At 65.4% G+C, this 23,162-nt stretch overlaps 3 protein-coding genes across 5 annotated transcripts; 1 reads left to right on the forward strand and 2 right to left on the reverse strand.

The window, feature by feature from the left end:
* Window positions 1–201: 201 nt before the first annotated feature.
* LRRC55 (leucine rich repeat containing 55) lies at window positions 202–4,439 on the forward strand. Of its 3 annotated transcripts, XM_074918171.1 has the most exons (4): window positions 202–657; window positions 1,212–2,097; window positions 2,184–3,792; window positions 3,920–4,439. In XM_074918171.1, exons 2-3 carry the CDS (start codon window positions 1,485–1,487, stop codon window positions 2,417–2,419), a joined length of 849 nt encoding a protein of 282 aa, XP_074774272.1. In that variant the 5' UTR covers window positions 202–657; window positions 1,212–1,484; the 3' UTR covers window positions 2,420–3,792; window positions 3,920–4,439. The 3 variants fall into 3 exon arrangements, with proteins under 3 accessions (XP_074774272.1, XP_074774270.1, XP_074774271.1); XM_074918169.1 differs by lacking the exons at window positions 202–657; window positions 1,212–2,097 and having other exon boundaries at window positions 2,415–3,792; XM_074918170.1 differs by lacking the exons at window positions 202–657; window positions 1,212–2,097 and having other exon boundaries at window positions 2,415–3,792; window positions 3,939–4,439.
* A 4,308-nt stretch (window positions 4,440–8,747) lies between these two features.
* On the reverse strand, window positions 8,748–10,198 carry APLNR (apelin receptor). The gene has a single exon (XM_074918146.1). It carries the CDS (start codon window positions 10,108–10,110, stop codon window positions 8,998–9,000), a length of 1,113 nt encoding a protein of 370 aa, XP_074774247.1. The 5' UTR covers window positions 10,111–10,198; the 3' UTR covers window positions 8,748–8,997.
* A 3,027-nt stretch (window positions 10,199–13,225) lies between these two features.
* TNKS1BP1 (tankyrase 1 binding protein 1) lies at window positions 13,226–23,036 on the reverse strand. Its single transcript, XM_074918181.1, is given in 13 exon segments — window positions 13,226–13,505; window positions 13,652–13,717; window positions 14,268–14,434; window positions 14,580–14,719; window positions 14,830–14,962; window positions 15,160–15,472; window positions 16,489–18,203; window positions 18,707–19,927; window positions 20,715–20,787; window positions 21,430–22,075; window positions 22,238–22,366; window positions 23,002–23,017; window positions 23,019–23,036. Coding segments are annotated over 12 exon segments (4,617 nt in total). The 5' UTR covers window positions 23,022–23,036; the 3' UTR covers window positions 13,226–13,505; window positions 13,652–13,656.
* Between the last annotated feature and the right edge of the window lie 126 nt (window positions 23,037–23,162).

A 23,162-nucleotide genomic window follows, 5' to 3' on the forward strand; every position in this document is an offset into this window, starting at 1 on the left:
ACACTCGGGTAACGTCGCGCCTGCTTTGATCAGGGATGCCTTATTTTTCCACTCTGACGATACGTAATTTGTTTCTGTTTTCAGAGGCCGGGAAACCCTGATTCACCCCATCCCACAGGGGATGCTTCCCAGGGCCGGGGGGTGCAGGGAGGGCTGGGGATGGGCCGAGCATGTGGCAGGGGGTGGGATGCCACCCCTCTTCCCACTCCATCCCACCCGGGTGCCTCTGACATTGGGGTGCAGGTCCCCCCTTGTTGGGGTGTCCCCAGGGCGGGGGCATTTCTACCCTCCGCCGTCTCCATCGCTCTGGCGGCTCTGCATCCCGCTCTCCTGTTGCTCAGAGATGTGGAGGCAGTTGCTAAGAGACACCGAAACGTCAGTATCTGGCCCTCAAGGAAAAAAAGAGAGAAAAAAAAAAAAAAAAGAGACAGAGAAAGAGAGAGACAAGGGAGGACGAGGAGGAGGAGGGGAGGAAGGAGGTGGGGAAAGACCTGCTCCCATTGCCAGGCTCGGCAGCAGCCTTGGCCGCGGCTGCAGGAGCCACTCGCCCAACTTGTCAGCCTCAGGGGCGAGGGCAGCCGCCTGGGGACCCCCCACCTCACCACCCCGGCCCCACGGCCGTGGGGAGCCCAGCTCCACTCACCCCCCCCCGCCGACGTGAGTACCCCGGGGGACCCCCAGCACCGCCAGAGGCACTGGGGGCCTGGGGAGAAGGGGGGTGGCCGTAGCGGCGGTGTCAATCCCCCTGCCCCGGTAAGATGGGGTGGTGGGGCGAGGATGGAGCCGGGGAGGGCACGGCGAGGGAGGAAGGAGCAAAGATGGGCAGGCGGTGGCGGGGGGTGAGATCAGGCTGGGGGGGACCCCGGATGGGTGTCGGGGCGGGGGGGGGTGTGTTATCCCCACGGGAGAGGGCGGGGAGGGCATCCCCAGCACTGGGCTGAGCCGGGAGCGGCGGGGGCTGGCAGGGAGGCTGGGGAGTGGGCACCCCCCCGGCTCTGGCCACCACCAGCTGGGCTGAGCTGACCAAGGTCAGCAGGGCTGGGGGCTGGTTTGGGGCTGAAATCCCCTGGGCATGGGGTTGGAGGAGTGGGGAGGCCCCGTCGGGGGGGAGCGGGGGGGGCACGGGGAGGTGCCCCACATGGCCACGAGCCGCGGCCCCCCCATCAGGGCGTGTGGCCAGCACGGCTTCCTCCCGCCCCTCTTCCTCGCAGGCAGCCGAAAACGGCCCGACGCCGTCCCCACCGCCGCCCCGGGGCTCGCCGTGCCCCCGGCGGGGGGGATTGATCCTGCCCCCCGAATGCCGCCGGCACGCCCGCCGCATCACTCTGGTAGCTCGTCGCCCGGCCCCGCTTCCCACCGCCGCTGCCGGCGGCCCTCGGCCTGAGCGGGCGGGCGGGCGGCCCTTTCCCCGCAGCGCCATGGCCCCCGCCACCCCGTGAGGGTCCGGGCCTCCCCGCCGGCTGGGGCTTCGCCGCCGCCCCGCCATGCTGCTGGGCCCCTGGCTGGTGGCGGCGGCGGCGGCGGTAGCGGCGGGCGCCGGGGCGGGCTGCCCGGTGCTGTGCACGTGCCACGGGCAGGCGGTGGACTGCAGCGGGCAGCGGCTCTTCTCGGTGCCCCCCGAGCTGCCGCTGGACACGGGCAACCTCAGCCTGGCTCACAACCGCATCGCCAGCATCCCGCCGGGCTACCTGGCCTGCTACGGCCAGCTGCGGGCTCTTGACCTGCGCAACAACTCGCTGGCGGCGCTGCCGGCCGGGCTCTTCCTGGGCGCCCGGCGCTTGGCCCACCTCGACCTCAGCTACAACAACTTCAGCTCGGTGGCGGCCGACATGTTCCTGGAGGCCAGCGGGCTGCTGCGCCTCGACCTCAGCCACAACCCCGGCCTGCGGCGGGTGCACCCCCAGGCCTTCCGCGGGCTGGCGCAGCTGCGGGAGCTGGATCTCAGCTACGGGGGGCTGTCGGCCATCAGCCTGGACGCCCTGGAGGGGCTGCCGGGGCTGGTGGGCTTGCGCCTGGGGGGCAACCCCTGGGTGTGCGGCTGCGCCATGGAGCCCTTCCTCAAGTGGCTGCGGGGACGCATCCAGCGCTGCGCCTCGGGTAGGTCCCGCCTGTGTCCCCCCCACCCTTGACACCCCTCTCGTTCTGGGGGGGGGTGGCCAGCCCTGACGCCGCTCCCCCGGCAGATTCACAGCTGGCTGAGTGCCGGGCACCCCCCGAGGTGGCCGGAGCCCCCCTGCTCTCCCTGACGGAGGAGAGCTTCCAGGCCTGCCACCTCACCCTGACGCTGGACGACTATCTCTTCATCGCCTTCGTCGGCTTCGTCGTCTCCATCGCCTCGGTGGCCACCAACTTCCTGCTGGGTATCACTGCCAACTGCTGTCACCGCTGGAGCAAGGCCAGCGAGGACGAGGACGTTTAGGTACCGCCGACATCCCCCCCAACCTGGCCACCCCCCTGTGGGGACGCCGGACTGTGCCTTGTCCTCGTCCCCTCCCGCCACCCCCTGCGTCGGGGTGGCCCTCAAGACACTGGCCCTGCCATGGCAGGGGAGACCTGGGGATGGATCCTCTTCCTTTTGCCCGAAAATGGGGAGTTTTTGCCCCAGCAGGCACTCTCCAGGATTGTCCCCCACAGCACCATGAGCTTTGAACCCCCCATTCCTGCTACCCAGGGCTGGTGGAGGCAGTGGCACAGGGGCCCCACTGGAGCCTCTGTGCGGCCCCGGTCAGTGGGGGCCGGGGGCTGCAGCAGGGAGCAAACCCCTCTCCTTGGGAGAGAGACTCCCAAAAGCGGCCTTGAGGGACACCAGCCACCCTCCACCAAGGAAATCCCTGCTTTCATTCCAAAAGCAGCACCGGTGGAGCCCCGCCGAATCCTGCCCACGCTCTCCCGCCTCCCCGAAAAGCCGGGGGGGGCCAAGCCCAGGACCTGGTGCCAGCACCCTGCTCAGCAACGCTGCTCCTGTGGGAGGGACCCGGGGGACACCTGCGCCTTGCCGGTGACACCGGGCCGTGCTGGGACAGCACTGGTGGCAGGCCGAGCTGTGAGCATCTCCCAGAGGGTTCTCTCCCAGCCACGTTTCGGTCCTTGCCTTTCTCTTCCAAAGTCTCGTGCAGGTTCAGGGCCAAACCGGGCACTGGGCATCGCCGGGGGACCCCCTCACCTCATCCCTGCTCGCCACTCTGGGACAGCTGGGAGGCAAAAGGAACACCAAAAAAAAAGACAAAAAAGAGAAAAAAAAATACAAAGCAAGCCAACGACCCCTCTGTCCGGCCTGGGTGGCTGCCATCCCCCTGGGCGTGTTTCACACCATCTTGGTGGCCAGTCCTGCGGCCAGCGCACGGCAGTGGGGCTATGGGGGCCCTGCAGCCCCAGGAAGGGTCGGCCCGTGAGTTATTTGATTTTCTTACCGCATCCCGCCCTGCGTGGAGGCAGAGTGTAGATGTGGGTGCAGTTTAAAACCAAACCAACCACCAAAAAAAAGGCAAAAACAGGGAAAAATGAGGCAATGTGCTGGATCGGTGATGCCACCCCCACCACTGAGCATCTCCCGGGGCTGGGACCCCCTGGCAGCAGCGTGGAGGCAGTGGGTTGGGTGCAGGCGGCAGCACCCCAGGGTGGCACCAGGGGTAAGACCTGGGGACGGGGCCTCGCCCGAGCTCCCGGAGCGAGCTGGGGGGAGACGGGGGAGGCCCCGGGACCGGATACCCTGGGCTGTGGTGAGATGTGCCTGTGCCCCCCATCAGGCAGGACCCCCAGCAAGATGGCACCAACGGTGAGCTTGCACCCACGGTGAGCTTGCACCCCCATCGTGGCTGCACCCACAAGCCCCACGCCCACAGGAGGGCAGCAGCCCCCAGCTCTGGGCTCTTTTTTCATTTATTTTCCCTTTTTTTTTTTTTTTTTTCTTTTTGGTAAGTCTGAGACATCCCCCCCAGACACCCTCTGGACGCCAAGGACAAGACGTGTCCCTCCGCCGGCAGCTCCTGGCCATGCTGCGGGGCCAGCGGAGCAAGAGCGAACACATCCCCAGCGCCCGGCTCTCCGGCCAGACCCGTTTTCTCTTTCCAAAGCAAAAATGGCCTGGCCCTTGCGCTTCGCCCTGTCCCGCTGCGGGGAGGGCAGGGACCCACCCTTGGGTGCCGGACTCTGCCAGCGTCTGCCCGGCTGGGCCCCTTGATGGGTGTCCCCAGGACGGGTGGGTGTTCCTGTCCCCACGTCACGGCCACCTCCTCCCTGCAGTGAGCTGTGGAGTACCTGGCCATGGACGCAGCCACCCTGCCCTCCCCCCCGGCTTCTCCTTCCCTTTGCCTCATCCTCATCCTCTTTTTCTTTTCTCTTTCTTTCTTTTTTTTTTCTTTTTTTCTTTTTATTTTTCTTTTTATTTTTTTCTTTGTCTTTTTCTTTTATTGTTTCTCTATCTCTTTATCCCTTCCCTCCTTTCCTCCTTTCCTCCTTTCCTCCTTTCCTCCTTTCCTCCTTTCCTCCTTTCCTCCTTTCCTCCTTTCCTTTCCTTTCCTTTCCTTTCCTTTCCTTTCCTTTCCTTTCCTTTCCTTTCCTTTCCTTTCCTTTCCTTTCCTTTCCTTTCCTTTCCTTTCCTTTCCTTTCCTTTCCTTTCCTTTCCTTTCCTTTCCTTTTTTTCCATTTTATTTTTTTCTTTTTTTCTCTTCTTTCTTTTCTTTTTTTCTTCCCTTTTGTTCTCTTCTGCTCTTTCCTCCTTCCATCCTTCCCCCTTTCCCCCCACTCCACACTACCCCCAGCGTGGGTGGGTGGTGAAGGCAAAGGGGGAAAAGCCGAAAACCACACACCCCCGCCCGGGGGTCTTTGTACAGAGCAACATTTTATAACCGCGGACTTTTGTAAAACAGCGAGCACTTTTTCAAAGCTGAACCTCAACAATAAAGAGCATCAGCGCAGCCCAGCTCGGGGCCGCACGCGTGTGTGGTGGGAACACGCGTGTGCGGTGGGAACACGGGTGTGGCGGGGACTCGTGTGTGCAGCACAGACACGCATGTGCAGCAGGACACGCGTGTGCGGGGCGGGGAGGGCGGTGGCCCACAACCTGCAGAAGGCATCAGTGGTGTTTTGCCCTCCCGGCGCTTCCTGTTATTCCTCCGGCTGCATCTCCCGGCCCCGGTGGGGCCCAGCTGCCGGCTGCCGGGTCACCGCCGTGTCACCTTGCTCCCTGGGACCCCCCTCCTGCCCCGGGGCCGTGCAGGCGGGGGGACGAGGGGGCTCCTTCGCCTTTTGCAAGAGGTCGGGCAGCAGCTGTGCAGCGTCGGCGCCGGGGAGGGGGGGTTGCCACGGGCAGCTCCCGTTGCCCACCCGTGTCACGGGCTGAGCCTGCTCGGCGCCGTCCGGCTCACCAGCTGTTGGCAGCACCCGCCTCCGCGGCCGTGGGGTGCCCGGTGCCCCCCTGCACCCCGCGCGCTGCCCTGCCTCTCCCCCCGAACCGCTGCAGCCAGCTGATGTCCACCCACCCGTCCCTCCCGCTGTCCATCTGTCTGTACGTCCTTCCACCCATCCTTCCAGACATTCCTCCATCCCTCTATACCTGCACCCATCTTCCCCTCCATCCCAACACTTGTCCGTCCATCCGTCTGTCCGTCCATCCGTCTCTCCATCCATCCACCCTTCCACATACTCTATCCCCACCTTCCTTCCCCAACCTCCCCCCTGACCCAAATTTTCCCTCCACCACCTTTTTCACTCATTTTTCTCTGCCCTCCCTCCTACCTCATCACCTCCCCAACCCAGGAGGGTCACACCAGGCTGTGGGGACAACCAGACCCTCGGGGGTCCCACGCTGTAGCTCTTCCCAACCTTTTGCCTCTTGGCCAGCTGAAGGCCCTTGAACCTCTGGAAACAGAGGAGAGGAAAAAAAAGCCCAAACTCTCTCCTCCATTTCACTCAATTTTCTCTCTTTTAACCCCCACCTCATCGTTCACAGATGATGCTCTCCCTCCCCAGAGCCCCCAGCACTTGCCACAACCACCTGAAGGTTTTTCTTCTCCAAACACAGGGAGAATCAGCCCCCCAAGGGGTGTTGGGGACCAAATTTCGGGTGGGCTGCTCAGGGCTTGGCACAGTGGGGACACCCCTGAAACAGCCCCCGCCCTGTCACCCACTCCAAAAGCCAGCAGCTCTCACCCCATTTATTTTCTTGGCTATTTCTGAGCCACGAGGTCTGTCAAAAGCTCCTCTGCGCAGTGAGGAAGAACAGCTTCAGCAAATCCACATTTTCCCAGCACAAATCAGAGCTGGACCCCCCTCCCCACCATGGCGTGGGGATGCGGGGTCCCCGCTCTGTTTGCTTTGACGGGGGGATGTGTGAAGGCAGCCCAGAGCTGGGCTGTAAACAAGGAGGTCACTTCAAAGGGGACACCCGGGGACATCAGACTGGCTTAGCACACGGCCAAATTATTTCGGCACCCCCCCAGGTGGGATGCTGGGGAGGGATTGAACCTCCTGCTTAGCCATTTGGTAGCTCAGGGCTGGGAGGCTCCCTGGGGTGCAGGGGAGCTGGCTCCTGCCCCTGTCCCTGTCCCTGCTGGCTGTGCTTCATCACCCTGTGTCTCCCTACTGCAGCCCCCCCACACTTTTTGCTCCGACCGAAGGTCCCCATGTGGAATAATCTCCTTTTTTTCCAGCGCCACATCCTCACAGCACATGATTTAGGGACACACAGCTGTGCCCCACAGACCCCAGACAGGCTTGGGCTTGCTGCAGCGAGCCAAAGCATCGCTTCTTGGGGCTCAAGGATCCCCAGATTCACCCCAGGGGAGCACCCCCCCTGCTCCCTGGCCTTCCCAGGGTTTCCCGAGGATGGTCCCGGTTTCAGCAGGGTCCTGCTCCCCATCCCCCTGTCCCATGGTCCTCAGCTGTCCCCCCTCTATCTCCTCTCCTCATCTTTCCTCCACTGCGCTGCCACAGGAAGGCAACACCTTCCTTATCTCCTTCCGACGGGTGGTCCAGGCCCCGCTGCCCCTTCCCTCCCCCCCGGCTCTGGCCTTGTTTTTTTTTCTGAAGTGTCGCTGCATTTCCCCCCAGAGACTCCTCAGCTAAACATTTCCCTCCTGGAAGGGAAAGGGAAATCTCCAAGAGGCGGATAGAAAGTCGGCGGCTCCCGTCTCCGCTGGCAGGGAGCCCTGCAGCCATTTCCGCGCCGGCCACCGTGCCGGGGAGGAAACCTCCCTCAGCAGCTCCTCGCCAAAAAACGGGGCCCCTGTCACCCCCTTCAGTGCTGGGTCATTTGGGGCTGGTGGTGGGCTGGAGGGAGGGAAGGAGAGATGAAGGGATGGAGGGAGAGAGGGATAAATAGAGACTGACGGATGGTTGGAGGGAGGCAGGGAGGGAGGGGAGGGAGGCTGATGGGATGGAGGGAGAAAGGGAGAGAAGGAGGGAGGGACGGATGGATTGGTGAATGGACAGATGGACTGGCAGATGGACAGACGGATGAGCAGCATCAAGGGGCCTCTCCAGGGCAAGCGAGCCTGGAAGGCACCTCGAACGTAAACATGCTTCTCTCCCAAAGTTCCCTTCAGGCCTTGGCAGCTTTTCCATTCCCATCCCCCTGCATGCCCCCTGGCTCTTAGACCAAATCAGAAACCTGGGGACAGCCCCTAAAAATCCCCAGCCAGGGTGAGAAGAGCCACCACAGGCTCCCAACCCTCTGCCTCGGGGCAGTTTAGCCAAACCACAGCCCCCACCAGCCACCACCCCCGTTTACTTCATTGAGACAAAAGACCATTCCCCAAGGAGGGATGATTCTGGCTGGGCTGGCTCCCAAAATCAGGTGGTGGCAAGCGGGAAGGTTAACACAGCCCCCCCGACGGGAAGCTTCCCAAGGAACCCAGTAATGATGCTGCATCCTTTCCAAGCGGGAACAAAGGTCGAGGAGACAGGATAGTTCATCACAAGTAAATGAAGGATGTAAATAACAAATAGGGGGAAGATTTATTTAGAGCAAAGCCTCAGGAAGCAGCGGGGGCAGGGGGGGGAAATGGGAGAGGAGCCATTTGGTGGCTCATCAAAATCCCGGGGTAGCTTGGGCCATTGTCCTGCCCAGCACCCAAAATCCCCCGGTCCAAACCCACATGGTCCCTCGACCCCATCCATCGGGTGCTGGGTGTGTAACAGCATCAGCACCCCATCTTCGCACCGCAGGGGTGAGTCACCCGGGGCTTGTTTTGCCCTCACATAAGGAGGAGAAAAGCCCGAAAATGAGATGAGATTTGGTGGGACAGGGCAGCTGCCTGATGCAATCAGAGCTGCTGGGGTTAGGGGGGGGGCTGGGGCAGGAGGGTGCCCACCCCACGGCCGGACCCTTGGTGGGGGGGGATGTAGGGCGGTGGATGTTGTGCTATTTTGGTGTTAAAACAGCCACATCCCGGCACACTGCGATGCTCGGGAGCGCTGAGGTGGGAACGTTTGTGTTTCCCAAAGCATGTGCTAGGGAAGAGACCAGGGAGGGTTTGCCCGGGGCTTGATCCCCCAGCGGGGGCTGTGGGGGCTGTGGGGTACCCAGGAGGGGACACAGGCAGCCGCGGGGTGCAGGCACACCCCATAGTACACACACAGACATGTGCAACACCCCTCCTGCTCATGCACACCCTAAAACCCAGCCATAGCCCCACACACACCTCCATGCCCCCCCACACCGTGTCCCTCCCCAACCCCACAGCCTCCCATCCCCCCAGAGGGAACTGCACACACCCTGCTCCTTTTTAAACCAAAATTCATTTATTTGTCACTAAATACAAAGCCCTGAGGGTGCTGGGGGGAGCCGCCCCTGCCCGAGCCCCCCAGGGGCTCCTCCCAGGGTCTGCCCAGCCCCTGCCTCAGTTTCCCCTTCCCATGACCAGGGCTTTCCAGTGCGGGGGGGTGGGGTGGGGGGTGTCCCCAGAGCAAGCCAGGCTCTGGGGTGAGGAGGAGGTGGTGGGGTCCCCCCAAGGAGACCAGCTCGGGGGGCACCAGGGGTGGATCGGGGAGGGGGGGTTAGGCGCGGAAGAGCGTCTCCTGGGTGGCGGGGTCCAGCTTTCCCCCCGGGGCCAGCCCCCCCTTGCCGCCGGGGGGGTGGCTGTGCCCCGAGGAGTAGCTGGCGGAGCGCTCGGTGCCGGGGCCGGGGGTCCGGCAGCAGAGGAGGGCGGCGCAGGCGTGGCGGAAGCGGGGGTCGAAGAAGGCGTAGAGGAAGGGGTTGAGGCAGCTGTTGATGTAGGCGACGCTGGTGCAGTAGGGGTGGAGGTTGTTGAGGAAGGTGTGGAGGCCGCAGGACCACGGCAGCACCTCCAGGTCCATCAGGACGTAGAGGGTCTTGACCAGGTGGAAGGGCAACCAGCAGCCCCCAAAGGTGGCCACCAGCACCGTGATGATGGTGAGGAGGCGCTTGCGCTTGCGGGGCCCCTCGGCCCGCTCCCGGCGGAAGTGGCTGGCCACGGTGCGGGCGATGAAGAAGTAGCAGGTCAGCATGACGGCGAAGGGGGCCACGAAGCCCAGGGCGGTGGAGGAGAGCCCCAGTCCCACCTCCCAGGCGCCCTCCGTCCCCGGGGCGGCCAGGCCCCCGTAGTCCATGTAGCAGGTGATCTTGGTGTCCCCCCCCAGGGCGGCCGCCCGCCGCAGCACCAGGGCTGGCAGAGCCAGCAGAGCCGCCAGCACCCACAGGGCCACCGTGGCCACCAGCCCGCTGACCCGCGAGCGCAGCTTGGCTGTGGCCAGGGGCCGGACGATGGCTAGGTAGCGGTCGAAGCTCAGCCCCGTCAGGCAGAAGACGCTGGCGTACATGTTGACGAAGACCAGGTAGCTGCTGACCTTGCAGGCGACCGTGCCGAAGGGCCAGTGGTAGCCCAGCCAGGTGTAGGCAGCCCACAGCGGCAGGGTGGCCACGAAGGTGAGGTCGGCGGCAGCCAGGTTGGCGATGAAGGTGTCAGCTGAGCGCCGGCGGTCCCGACCGCCCTTGAAGATGGTCCAGAGGACCAGCCCGTTGCCCGCGGTGCCCAGCAGGAAGACCAGCAGGTAGATGGTGGGCAGCAGGGCCAGCGAGGGGCCCCACTCCGTGTACTCGCACTCCGTCTCGTTGTCCCCGTAGCTGTAGGCCTCCGCTGCCTCCTCCATCCCGCTGGCCGCTGGGCTGGGCTGGGCTCAGCTCAGCTCAGCTCATCCCGGGCTCACCGAGCTCCTCCGGCCCTCTGAGCCCGGCCCAGCGAATCTCACCGCGTTACCTCCCCTTCCTCCTCCTCCTCCTCCTCCGCCCTCCTCTGTGATGGGACGGGCAGGATGGATGGCCGGGGGGGAGCCCCCGTGGGAAATTTCACAGCTCCCCCTCCCCGCTCTCCATCTGGCCCCTTCCTGGGGGGTTTTACCACGTTCTCACCCAAGTGTCAAAGTGTCAACCCCCAAGATAACCCCCGTCCCCCCGCCGCGGGGCAGCTGCCTCCTGGGGGTCCCGCTCACCCCCAGGCGCCCGGGCAGGGCTCCGTGGCCCCGCCAGCCCCCGTTTGCCTTCGGGATTTGCCGCGTTTTGCACATCGGGGTTTGTGCTTCGTGTACGGACCGTCGCGTCGGCATTTTGCAGGGGGGTGTCGCGCTGGTGGGGGCCGTGTCCCTCATTTGGCTTTGGGGATTTTTGCATTTTGCTCCCAGGGTTTTGCGTTTTGCAAACACTTGTGGCACCGGGAGGGTCCCAAATTGCCAGGGGCCTATTTCAAGCGTGATATTCTGGGGAGATCTTTATGCATTTACCAAATCTTGAGGTGGGGAAGCACCAAGACCCCCCCAGCCCACAAAAAGACCATTTTAAGGCACTTTCAGCCAAAGGGCAATGGGGAGCCCTTGCTGCGCCCTGGTTCTGCACAGGCTTCGCCGCCTGGTAAAGGAGCCAAATGCAGCAACGCCTTCAGCTGAGCCATGAAAGAAGAAAAAAATTCACCCTCACCCCAAAAAAAAAATATTGGGAGGGAAGAGGGGGAGGAGGAAGCTCCCTGCCACGGCAGGGCACAGCAGAGCCATGGGACAGGGTCGTCCCACCAGGGCTGAACTCTCGCAATTACAGCTTTGGGGAAAAGCACCGGGGAAACTGAGCAGGACTTTGCAAAAAGTCTGAAAAGCCACGAGTGGGGGGCCGGGAAAGCGCGGGGGGGGGCTGGGCTGGGCCAAGGAGCCAGAGGAGCGGAGGTGCCTTTCGCTGTCGGAATGGGAGAATCAGGAGAGGAACAGGCTGGGAAGGCAGCGAAGGGCAAAACGCAAGTGCTGGCGGTGGAGGAACCGGGGGGAGGGACGGGGGGGGTGGCAGCAGGGCCCTTTTCCCGGCAAAGTGGTGTAAAGAAAGGGGGTGGTGGGGTGATTCAGCGGCTGAAGTGGTGGGGGAAAGCTTGAAGGGGTCTCCAAAATCAGAAAAAATGAGCAGTACGGGAGAGAGAGGGGCTGGGAAATAGGGGTGTGGGTCAGGGGGGGCAGTGGGAGCCAGAGCGGTGGGCGCAGCCTCCACCAAAACAGTCCCCCCAAACCATCAGGGAACTGGGGCTTAATGGGAGGGAGATAATGAATAATAAAATATTCTAATGAGCTGAGATGGCCATGGCAGAGGCCCACGTTAACCCGCCCTAAGGCCAGCGGGTCTTATCTTTGAAGAATTGAATTTAAAAGCTGCTACAAATTGAGGTGTGAATGTGATGGCTGCTGTTGAAACCCAAAGTTTGTTTAAGGAAGGAATGGACCCCCCCTACACCGAGGAAGACGTTACTTAAGCTTATTAGCTAATAAATGGGATAAAATGGGGAAATAAAAGAAATGCTAATTAGACCCTGGGTATCACCAGGAACTGTAACAAAGGGAGATGTTCCAGCCGGTTCCAGGATCACTATTAATAACGATTTCAGTTATTTTTGTCCCCCGTGGGTAGTGCCGGGGAACAAGGTAACCCTTTCCAGCCCTGCTGTGGCCAGGCCTTGCCAAGGAATCAGTGCTGGTGGGGGATGGAGGATCCCCTGTCTCCCCTTGCTGCCCCAACACCGGGGGCAGCTCCACTCGTGCGCAGCCCTCACTGCCCCCCGGGGGTCCTGGCGGCATCCCTGGCTCCAGGGTGACCCCCGGGGTGACCCCCAGGCTGGGTTTGCTGTGGCCAGGGCAGAGGGGAGCAGCAGGGGGGTGTTATCACCCGCTGATAATGGACACTGTTATCTGTGACGCCATCAGGCAGTGGGAACACAGCCAGGGGGACCAGGGAGGGGGTTTTGGGGGGCTGGGGGCAGTGTGGGGCTCTGCAAAGAGCCCCTTTCCCCATGGAGGGGGACAGGCTGTCCTGGGCACCCCCAGCCCCATCCCTGGCAGCAGTGAGGGGCTCCAGGGACCATCACTCCTAATCCCTGGGCAGTAAATCCCAGGGCCCAGTAGCCTGCGGCTCTGGTAGCCAGCAGCTCCCTGGGGAGGGGGGGCAGAGCCAAGCCCACGGCTGGCCCCGCCCAGGGAAGAGGCCGAGATTTGGCTGCAGGGAGTCGAGATTTGGCGACTTCCTCTGCAACCAGCTGGCATTTGCTCACGCCACAACCCCTCGGCCACATCCCTCCTCCAGATCTCCCTCCTCCGTCAGAGGGGTTCCCCTTTGGGGGGGCAGGACGTGGCCACGATCAGTGTTGGCTGTTGGCCATTCGGTGTTGGCCATTCAGTGTTGGCTGTTGGGTGTTGGCCATTGACAATTCGGTGTTGGCCATTCGGTGCTGGCTGTTGGCCATTTGGTGTTGGCCGTTGGGTGTTGGCCATTGACAACTGGGTGTTGGCCATTTGCCATTTGGTGCTGGGTGTTGGCCATTGGGGGCTAGCACGGGCAGTTCACATGCAAGGCCAGAAGCACACACGCACACACACGTGTGGAAGGGAAGCATGTGAGGGGCCACTGCTGCAGAGATGCTCGGGGGGGGTACATACAGGGTGCAGCATGTGGCCGTGTCATCTGGGGGGGGCCATGTGGGCCCGCAATTGCCACACGTGGAAGTGCACCCACGCTGCCCTCGCACGTGTCTACCCAGAGGGGATCAGGGTACACCCGTGGGGTGTTTCCACCCTGCCCCCCAGCCAGGCAGCACCCACGGGTGCCCTGGCAGGGCAGGCAGGGCAGGGGGTGCCGGCCCCAGCCGCGGGCAGAGAGCTCCTCCTGCTGGCAGCGCCCAGGGCAGCGCGTGCCCCCCCCTCGGGGGCTGAGAGAAGAGCCGGGACCCCCCAAACCAACCAACGATGTTTTATTGTCCTGTCAAAGTGGCACCAAACTCCGTCTGAGGGTGAGGGGAAGGGACAGGGGGGGTTGCTGCCCACACCCCTGCCTGGGGATCCAGGGACAAGGGGAGGGGGAAGGCTGGGGGGGGCCTGTGGGCCAGGAGGGAAACGGCAGTGATGCGGGGGGAGGACACGGGGACCCTGCGAGCATCGTACAAAGTGCATAGAGGTGTGTGAGCGGCCCCGGCGTGGGGAGGGGGCAGGGCCCGATCCTGGGGACAGTCGCGGGCCAGAGAGCGAGCCTGGAAGAGACACAGCGGGGAGGGAGGGTGAGGACCCCCCCGGAGTGACCCAGCCCCCCGCCACGCCCTGCCCCAGGCACCAGGAGCATCCCGCGTGGGCTGGGGTCTGTCCCTGTCCCCCTCCCCAGCCCCGTTCCCACACTCACCCTGCTCAAGGTTTCTTCTTCTTCAGCTTCAGCGCCTGCAGCCAGTGGGGGGGCGAGGCATCGGCCCTGGGAGGGGTCAGCACAGCGTTGGAAAGAGCCCCCTCAGAACACCCCCGGGGCCCAGACAGACCCCCAGGGGCATGGCCAGGAGGGGCTCCCCTGGCTGATCTCTGCTCCACCGGGGATGTGGCTGGGCAGGGAGAGCGGGCAGGCAGGGAATGCGGGCAGCTGCCACACCATCTGGGCCTTTAAGGGCTCAGTCCCAGGCAGCGTTTCGGGTGGAGCAGCCCCGCTCACCAGGCAACTGGCCCTGGGAAAGCCGGGCCCAGCAAAGCCTCCCCCCCACACCCAGCTCCCACTGAGCCCAGCCCAGCCTCCTGCGGCCCATGACAGCCCCAGCGCCCCCCAAGACCCCTTTATGCCTCTGAAGCACCCCAAAACCCTCGTGCCTCTGGTAAAAGCCACCTCGGAACAGCTCCAGCGGAGCATGGAACTGGGGAACAGCCCCCCGGCATCTCACCCGCCTCAGCATCCTCCCCACAGCCACAGCTTCGGCCTCATCTGTCCCCAGACCCGCCACACGTCCCCCCCAAGGGTCCCACGCCCCAACACTCACCCTGAGGACTTCTCCGGCTTGGGGGGTAGTGCCAGGGGTTTCCCGCTGGAGCTGGGGATCTTGCAGGACTTGGAGCGCTGCACGTGGGAGTCCTTGGGGGGGGCTGTCTTGCTGTCCCCCGGTACTGCCCCCTCCTCAGCTGAGCGGTTTCGGACCCTCAGCTTGGCCTGGGTGCAGAGGATTGGGGTCAGGGGGCATGAGGTGCTCTGCCCCCCCCCAAATCGCCTCCCCACCTGCTTCTGGCCAACTCCGCCCAGTCCCAACCTGCCCCAGTTTCCCCCCCTCACGTCACCCCCTCACTGAGGGCCCCACCTTGAGGGCAGATGCGTTGAGGCCGGGGAAAAGCGGCACCTTCACCCCCTTCCCCGAAGGGGACGCACGCACCCGCCGGCTCTTGGGTTCTTCCGCCGTCTCCTCATCAGAGGATGCTGCTGGACGGGCAGGACGGGGCTCTGCGGAGAGGACGTGGGGTTCAGTGTCATCACGAGACCCCTCTGCCACACAGAAGCGGCCTCACCGCCCCTCTCCTCCCATCACCGCGGCCCGGGGGGCTCTGTCTCACCCGTGGAGTCCCGAAAGATCCAGCTGTCCCCCTCCGAGGTGACGTCGCGGCGGAGGGCCGGCGCCCGGTGTCGGCGCTTGCGGCCCAGGTTGGCTTTGCACCGGTAGACGCTGCTGTCCAGGACCTCTGTGTCCTGCAGAGCCCACAGGGACAGGTCAGTGCCCGGCCCCGGAGACCCCCAGGACCCCCACCCCAGCCAGCGTGCTCACAGACCCCCTCACAGCACCCCTGGGAGACCCCTCGGGGGCAGAGGGGAAATCTGCTCCCCAGACCCAGAGCAGCAACCCAGCGCCGCACAAGGGGGCTGGAAGCAGCCCCCACCCCACTCACCTCCAGGAAAGTGAATTCCTGCTCAGCACCGTCTGCAGGCCCCTCAGGCTGGGGGGCATCCAGGGAGAGCTGCTCCTCCTCCCAGCTCAGTGGTCTCCCCCCGTCTGGGTGCTCCGAGGGGTCCCCTTCGCTCCCCATGTCTGGCAAGGTCCCGGTGGCAGCCTCCGGCGGCAGCAGGGAGGCCCCAGGGCTCGGAGGGGCAGCGGCCGCCTCGGGGAGGTCCCTCTCCTCCTCACTGGGGCTGGGTGGCTCGCTCCGGGGGGGCTCCGCAGCGTCACCTGTCAGTGGGCTGGGGACAGAGAGATGGATGGCTCTGCTCGGGGAGACAAAGACGAGAGCCCAGAGTTGCACTGGGGTCACAGAACCCCTTCCCCTGCCCCCAGCCTTGCCTCCGGCAGCCTCCAGGGGAAACTGAGGCACGGGGAGGGCAAACGCTGGTCCCGTGAGGGCAGGGGAGGAGCCGGGTGCCCAGTACTCTCTCCCCTCTCCCAGGATGTCACACCAAAGTGGAGGCGCCTCTGGGAAGTTCCCCCAAAACCCCGTCCCAAAGGCTGGGGCAGAATCGGGGTGGGAAGGGTGAGGCTGCCAGACAAATAGGGTACTGGGGCCAACTCCCCCCCTTGTGGCAGATAAAGGGATCGGGCCCCCCCAGGAGGGTCACCGGCCCCCAGGAGGTGGCCATGGGGGCGACCAGGCAACCAAGGGGCCCCAAGGGACAGGAGGAGAAGGAGGATCGGAACCACCCGGAGTGCAGGAAGGCGCCGGCAGCAGGAAACCGCACAGCTCCCAGGGCAGGGGGTGGGGGCTCTCTGCTGCCCCACGCAGGTCGACCCAGCTAGGGCCTTCCAGAGGCCCCTGGGGCTTTCACTTCCCTCCTCCTGGAATCCTTTTCAGGCAATTTGAGGAAATTTATGGAAAATTTATTTATTTGAGGGAATTTGGGGGGGGGGGGGGGGGGGCGGAATTCACAGCTCCACAAGTTTGGCTGAAATCAGGGTTCCCACATCCTGACGAGCGGTAATCACACGGGGGTAATTCTGCCATTTTTTGGGGGACTGAGGGAACGCCAGCACTACCCTCATATTGGAGGGAGGGTCCCCCGAAAGCATCATCCCCTCTGGATCACCTTGAGAGGGCAGATCCCGCCGGGACAAATCAAAACCCAGTCCCTCAAACCATCCCTGCTGCGGCCATGGGGCTGGCGGGGGACGCAGCAGCTGGGGAAGGAGCTCTGGCAGCCCACGCAACGAGCGAGGCACGGCAGGACAACGCACGTGGCGTCCCAAGCCCCCACCGCAGCACGGCTCCCCCCACCAGCACCCTCCTTACCCATCGGCCAAGCCGCCGTCACCTCCTGGGCTCCGCTCACCGTCGCCGCAGTCTCGGCTGCGGGCCGCGCAGCGGGCGCCGAACGCACTGGCCCACTCCCGGCGCTTGGCCTCGGCGTCGCGCAGCTCTGCGCTCCAGCCCGGCTCGCCCAGTCCGGCCTCTGGTGCCTGGCCCAGACTGCCTGCAGCAGGCAGGTTGCCCAGGCCTGGGCCCCAGCCGGTGGCCTCCGGGCTGCCAAAGGAAAGATCGCCAGGCCAGTCTTGCAGCGGCCTCCTCGCGCTGGCCCAGGCCGCGGAGCCGTTGGCCACCGCCATGGCGCTGCAGGGATCCGGCGCCTGTTCCGTCCCGATGGTGCCAAACTGGCTGTGGCGCTGGGCGCCCCCGAGCTCCCCAGCCCAGTCCCTGCTCTCGGCGGCGCCGCGCTCCCACCGGTCGGTGCTGCCCCAGCCCGGCTCCTGCGCTGGGGTGTCGGGGCTGTGGGGGCCAGGCGGGTTGTCTTCCCTGATGCCAAAGGCATCGGCCAGCTCGGTTTGGCCAAGGCCATGCTCCCCAGCCCAGCTCAGCCGGGCGGGACTAAACTCTCTGTCCTCCTCGTGGGCATTCGTAGAGCTGTACTCGCCGGCCCAGGCTGCTCTGCCGGGGCTGAACTCCTGCTCCTGAGTCTCCCTGTCCCTGGTGCCATATCCATCATCCCAGGCCGCTCTGCTAGGGCTGAACTCCCCATCCCGGCTCTCCCCATCCCCGGTGCCGTACTCGCCAGCCTCGGCTGTTCTGCTGGGGCTGAACTCCCGGTCCTGGCTCTCCATGGCCCTGCTGTGGTAGTCGCTAGCCCAGGCGGGTCTGCTGGGGCTGAACTCCCGGTCCTGGCTCTCCATGTCGCGGGCGCTGTACTCTCCAGTCCAAACTGGTCTGCTGGGGCTGAACTCCCCATCATGGGGCTCGTCCCTAGCGCTGAACCCATCGTCCCAGGCTGGTCTGCTGGGGCTGAACTCCCGGTCCTGGCTTTCCATGTCCCTAGGGCTGTAGCTGCTGTCCCAGGCCACTCTGCTGGGGCTGAACTCCTTCTCTGGGCTCCCAGTGTCCCCGGTGCTGGATCTGCCAGCCCAGCCCAGCGTAAAATCCTTCTCCTTGGCCTCACCATCCCTGCTGCTGTATTTACTGGCCCAGTCTGGGCTGAGCTCCCCATCCTTCCCCTGTGTGTTGCTGGTGCCATACCCGCCAGCCCAGCTAGGCCGCCCAGAGCCCGGCCCCTCGTCCCGCTGCTGGCTGTGCCCCATGCCGTAGCCGCCACTCCAGTCAGCCTCCCCAGTGCCAAGCTCCTCCCCGCCCGCACCACCCAAGCCGTAGCTCGTGCCCCACTTGGGTTTGCTGGCACCAAAGTCTCGATCCTGCCGGCAGCTCTCCCCTGCACAAGGGGGTGTGGGCCAGTCGCCACGGCCCAGCCTCCTCTCCCCCGTCAGCTCTGTCCCTTCGTAGTCGCTGCCCCAGTCCCTCCTGGCGGTGCCGAAGGGCCCGTCCTGCTGGTCCCCATCCCTGACGCCGCAGGCACCATCCCAGCTTGATTTGGTCCCTAATTCGCGGTTCCGCTCCGTCTCACCGGGCCAGTCTCTCTCCCTGGGTGCAGCCTCATGGGTCCAGTCGAAGGCGCCGGCCTGGGGAGGGTGGCCAATGCCGAACTCACTGCACAGGTCCTTCCGCGACCAGCCCAGCAGGTCCTGGGGGAGAGCGGGGAGAGGGGTTAGAGGTAGTTAAAGGGAATTCGAAGGGGGAGTGGGAATTAGAAGGGGTAAAGAGGGGAGAGGGGATGAGAGAGAGGAGAAGCATTAGAGAGGGGAGAGGGAATCAGAGAGAGAAATGGAATTAGAGGGGGGGAGAGGGGGTTAGACAAGGGAATTAGAAGGTGGAAAGAAGAAGGGGGAGACAGGGTTAGAAGGGGTTGAGTGGAGAGAGACAATTAAAGGAAGTCAGAGGGGATCAGAGAGGGCAGCAGCCCCAGCCCAGGCAGCAGAGAGGAGACTTGGAGAGGAAAAGCTGGGGGGAAACATCCCGGGGTGTCAGGGGGACACAGCACGAGCTGGGACCTGTCCTGGGGGTGGCCAGATGCTGCCACCTGACCTCCCCTCCCCACCCTGGCATGGTGCACTCCCACTCGGCCCCACCACGTCCCACCCCACGTCTGCCCAGCATGGGGCCCAGTGCCACCCTGACCCCCCCTCACCTCCGGCCCCTCCGTGCCTGGAGAGCCGTGCCCCGTGGCATGGGCCCCCGGCGATGCCAGCAGCTCCGTCAGCCAGCCTGGGTCGGCATGGGGGTCCGGGCCCCTCGAGGATGCTTCGCTGTGGCCAGGCCCGCCGGGACCCTGCAGGCTTGTGGGGCAGTTGCCCGCCAGTGCCCAAGCCGAGCCAGCCAGATCCTCCTTGGTGGGGAGGCCGGGCTGGGCAGGGGGCTCAGGCTCCATCACGCAGAGAGGGGAGCAGGGCAGGGTGGCATCCTGCTCTGCCTCCTCTTCCTCCTCCTCCTCCTCTGCCTCTCGCTGGGCCACAGGACCCCCCGGACAAGGAGACCCCTCCGCTTCCTGGCTACCAGCCACCGCCTCGGATCCGCTGTCCCCCTGGGAGCACGGGGGGCTGGGGGAAGGATCCTCCCGGTCCGACTCGCCCTCTTCAGAGAGCCCCGAGTCAGCTGCCTCTCGGATGGGGGAGCGGGGGGGGGACGCTAGCCGCCGCGCCCCCCGCAAGGGGAATGTCCACTCGAAGGACTGGGAAAGGCTCCAGCCAGACTCGCTGCCCAGGGACTGCTCTGAGAGGGGGTCCCCGGGCCGGGGCAGGGCACTCAGCGAGCCCCCGAGCTCCCCCAAGCCCTGTCCCGCAGGTGGGGGCTGCAACACCCCCTCTGAAGAGCGCCGGAGCCCCGAGTCCCTGGAAGGGGGAGGGGGGCTGAAATCAGGACCCTTGGGGGACTGTGGGGACACCGGGGAGTCATCAGGTCCTTCCGGGGAGCCGGGGGGACGGGAGGCTTTGGCACGGGGCTCTGGGGGGGGACTGGGGGAGCCCAGATACTCAGGGGCAGCCTCGGGAGAGCCAGGGGGGCAGGTGACTCTGGGGGGCAGTTCGGGAGTGCCAGGGGGGCTGACAGTATCAGGGGATCCCTCCCCAGGAGTGTGGGGGGAGCCAGGGGAGAGGGATGCGCTAGGCCGGGGTTCAGAGGAGGAGGAGGGAGCACCCGGGGCCTGGATGGAGGCAGCGGAGACCTCAGCTGGAGGCCGAGAGGGGGATTCGGGGGAGCCAGGGGCCGGGAGCTCGGGGGGGGCATCAGGAGAGCCGGGGGCCGAGGTGGAGGGCTTGGCCGGCTGGAAAGGAGCCCCCGGGGCAGGGGCCAGGCAAGCGGGAGGCCTCGGGGAGCCCGGGGGTCCGAGGGCACCTGGCTGGAGAGAGGAGAGCTGTGGAAAGAGCCAGGGTCGGGGGGGCATCACGTCACTCGGGAGGAACCTCCCAGGCATCCCCCACCCCCAAATTGCAGCCCCCCTCTCCCAGTCGAGGGTCCCTCAGGCCGGCCCCCCTCCCCAGGCCGCAGGCAGGAGGTGCCCTCGCTTCCTGCCAGCGCCCGGATGCTTCCTGCGTGACTCAGCCCGGGCAGCAACCAGTGGCCCCCGGCTCTGAGCCCCCCGCTGCTGCCCCCCTCGTGCACCCGCCCTCTGCCAGCATGGAGACAGATGGAGAGGAGGAAATGAAGCAGGAGGAAGTAAAATCCAACACCCCCCCAAGCCCGGACCCTCCCACCCCACCACAGGGCCAGGCACCCCCTGGCCAGCGTCACCCTGCCTGGAGCTGTCAGGGTTTGTCCCTCGAGCCGGGATGACCCAGTGCCCCCCTCACGGTGTCACGGTCACCACCCCCAGTGCAGCTGGGGGGGGCCGAGGGGGGTTGGCGGGGAGCCCGAAAGGCCCTGCCCTGCCACATACCTGCCGGGTCACCAAACCCCGGCTGGTGACTCACGGCTGCTCCCTGCCCACGCCTCAGCAGCGGCACTGGCACACGCCACCCCCTCCGAAATAACCTGGCACCGCGCCCGGGCACCCAGCGCAGGGGGTGGGTGGCCCCTTCCCCACCCCGAGGAGAAAGGAGAGACACGCACCCCGCAGAGCCCCGGAGGAGACAGGAGAGCCCCGAAGGAGAGAGCCCAGGAGCGGAGCCGCCGCGGCGCGGGAGGGCGAGGCGAGAACTCACGTCACAGGGGGACGGCGGCCTCCGGCGTCCGCAGGAGTCCCCGGCACAGCTCGGGCCGGCTAGGGGGGAGCTGCTGCCAGAGAGAAACGGGGAAGGAGTGTGAATTCCCACCGCCCGGCCCCAAACCACCCGCTCTGGCCACAGGACGGGGTTGGGTGAACCGCAAGAGGCCCTCCAACCACTGCAAGCCGTGCCTGAAACCGGCACCAAGCTGCTTGGACTGCAGAAGGGAGGGAGGCAAATCAGCTGCAATCCCTTTTCCGAAAAGTTTTCAGTCTTTTGGAGAGCGAGTTTCTCACAGTCAGGTTTAAAATAGCCCCTGTCACGCTCTCCCAGAGGTGCCCAGCTCTCTGGATTGTGGCCAAGTGCTGGCTTTCACCCAGGACATCCTGCAGCCAGGAGACCCATAGATCCACCCGTGCCCACTACTGTGGCATGGCCCGGCAGAAAAAAATAAAAAAACCCAGCAAATGTAGGAAAAAAGGGGACATTTCCCAAGGAAATCGACTCCCCGCTCTGTTATTTGCAGCCCTGGGGACGGCCTAGCTCCCTTCCTGGCCCTCAGGGGCTGCAGGCACAGAGGCAGCTCTGCCACCAGGACGTTCCTGTGGCCTGAGCCCAGACCTCAGCTCCGTTATTCCCGTCCCCAGGACAGCTTGGAGCAACACTCCCCATCCCCGACGCCCCTTGCTGGGGTCGGTCCCCGGTCCCTCACCTCGTCTCGGCAACCGGGCGTCCATCGTCCCCCACCCCCAGCTCGCCCACCGTGGGCTGGGGTGCCTGGCGGGTTTCGCCGGGGGGGACCGCGTCCGCCTCCCCGCTGGGCCGCCTCCGGAAAGCGGCAAAGGTCTTGGAGCCGAAGCGAGAGGAGGGATCGGGGCAGAAGGGCGAGAGCCGCGCTCGGTCTGGGCTGCCCGGGCCCTCCCTGCTGTCCATTTTAGCCAGGATCTCCTCCACAGTGGTGCCCGGAAATCTCTCTGGTTTGGTTGCCACCGGCACCGGCGTCACCTTGAACGGAACCGGGCCCTTGCGGGAGGGGGTTGGCAGGGTGGGGGGCACCTCCTCGCCGGGGGGAGGGCCCGAGTCCTCGGTGGCTGTGACCAGAGGGGATGGCAGCCCCTTCCCGTTGGGGGTCTCAGGTGACTTGAGGGTGAAGGAGGGACGCCGGAGGGGCCCCCCCGTGCTACCCCCACCGTAGGGCTGGGGCCCGGCCAGGCGGTTCATCTTCTCAGCGGAGGGCAGCTCCGGGCGCGGGTGCCGCGGCCCTGGCGGGGCGTGTGGCAGGGAGGGCTTGGCGGGCATGGCCGGCTTGGGCAGCACGCGGGGCTTGGGCCGTATGGGCGGCTTGGGGCGCGCAGTGCCTAGCGGGGGTAAAAACACCGTGTTGGTGGAGGCCCGCAGCCCTGCTGGGCTCCCCAGGCACCAGCCCAGCATCCCCAGGGGGGCTTTCCCAGTGCAGAACAGACTGGCAAAGCCCCCCAGCACCCCGATTTCTCCAGCCCCGCCTCCCACCCAGGACAGACCTTTCTCGGGGCTGCCAGCCGCTAGCCCGGCCCCTCCGGTACTGGGCAAGGCAGGGTGCAGGGGCTGCGGCTGGGAGGCCATGGCGAAAGCGGGGCCGGGGCTCAGCAGACACGGTGCAGGGTCAACCCCTGGGGAGAAAGGAGGGAGGGGGAAGCGTTTCAGGGAGCGTCGCTTCGCCGGGGCTCCAGGGCCGGTGGGACTCAGCCCTGCTGTGCCCCGGCACCAACCTCCCAGCCCCGCACCAACCCTCGCGTCCACCTGTGCGGCACAGCGTGCCAAACCACCGCCAACCCTCTCCCCGCCGGTACCACCCTTCGTACACCCACCCCAGCTCACCCGCGCCAACCGGGCACAGCACAGGAACCCCAAACGCCGCGGCAAACCCCCCTCTGCTTGCACCCCCACTTACACGTCGGCGATCGCGTGTACCCCGGCCTGGCGCCCGCACACCATGACACCCCCAAACATCCTGCGCTTCCTCCTCTACCTGTACCGGCCCTCTCTGGCCTGTCCCCACACACGTGTCACCCCCACCAACCTGTACCGACCCCCGAAAACTCCATTTTGCCCCAGTGACCACCTCAGCCCCCCCCCCTCCAGCACACCCTCCCCGGTTCGCCTGTGCCTACCCCCGGCACCGCATATCAGCCCCCCCCGCAGCCCCGGAGGTGCCAGCCAGCCCCTCCTGACCCCCATGGGGCCGGAGGCACCCCCCAGTGCCCACCCACCATCCGCTGGGGGGGCCGTGGAGTGCCCCGCTCACCTTCCCCACAGCAGCCTCATGTCCGGGGCGGGCCGTGGACACGTGGGGGGGGGGCGCTGGGCGGGCGGGGAGCGCGGGGGGGTGCCGTCCCCACGGGTCTCACGCTGCCGCCGCTCCCGTGACTCACCGGGGCTGCGGGGACAGGAAAAACCCGCTCGGTG

This window comes from Athene noctua, chromosome 14 (genome assembly GCF_965140245.1).
Source record: "Athene noctua chromosome 14, bAthNoc1.hap1.1, whole genome shotgun sequence".
Lineage (NCBI taxonomy): Eukaryota > Metazoa > Chordata > Aves > Strigiformes > Strigidae > Athene > Athene noctua.

Excerpts from the sequence above, each read along its gene's own strand:
- LRRC55 (XM_074918169.1), top strand. The coding sequence starts at position 2,540 with ATGGCAGGGGAGACCTGGGGATGGATCCTCTTCCTTTTGCCCGAAAAT.
- APLNR (XM_074918146.1), bottom strand. The coding sequence starts at position 10,110 with ATGGAGGAGGCAGCGGAGGCCTACAGCTACGGGGACAACGAGACGGAG.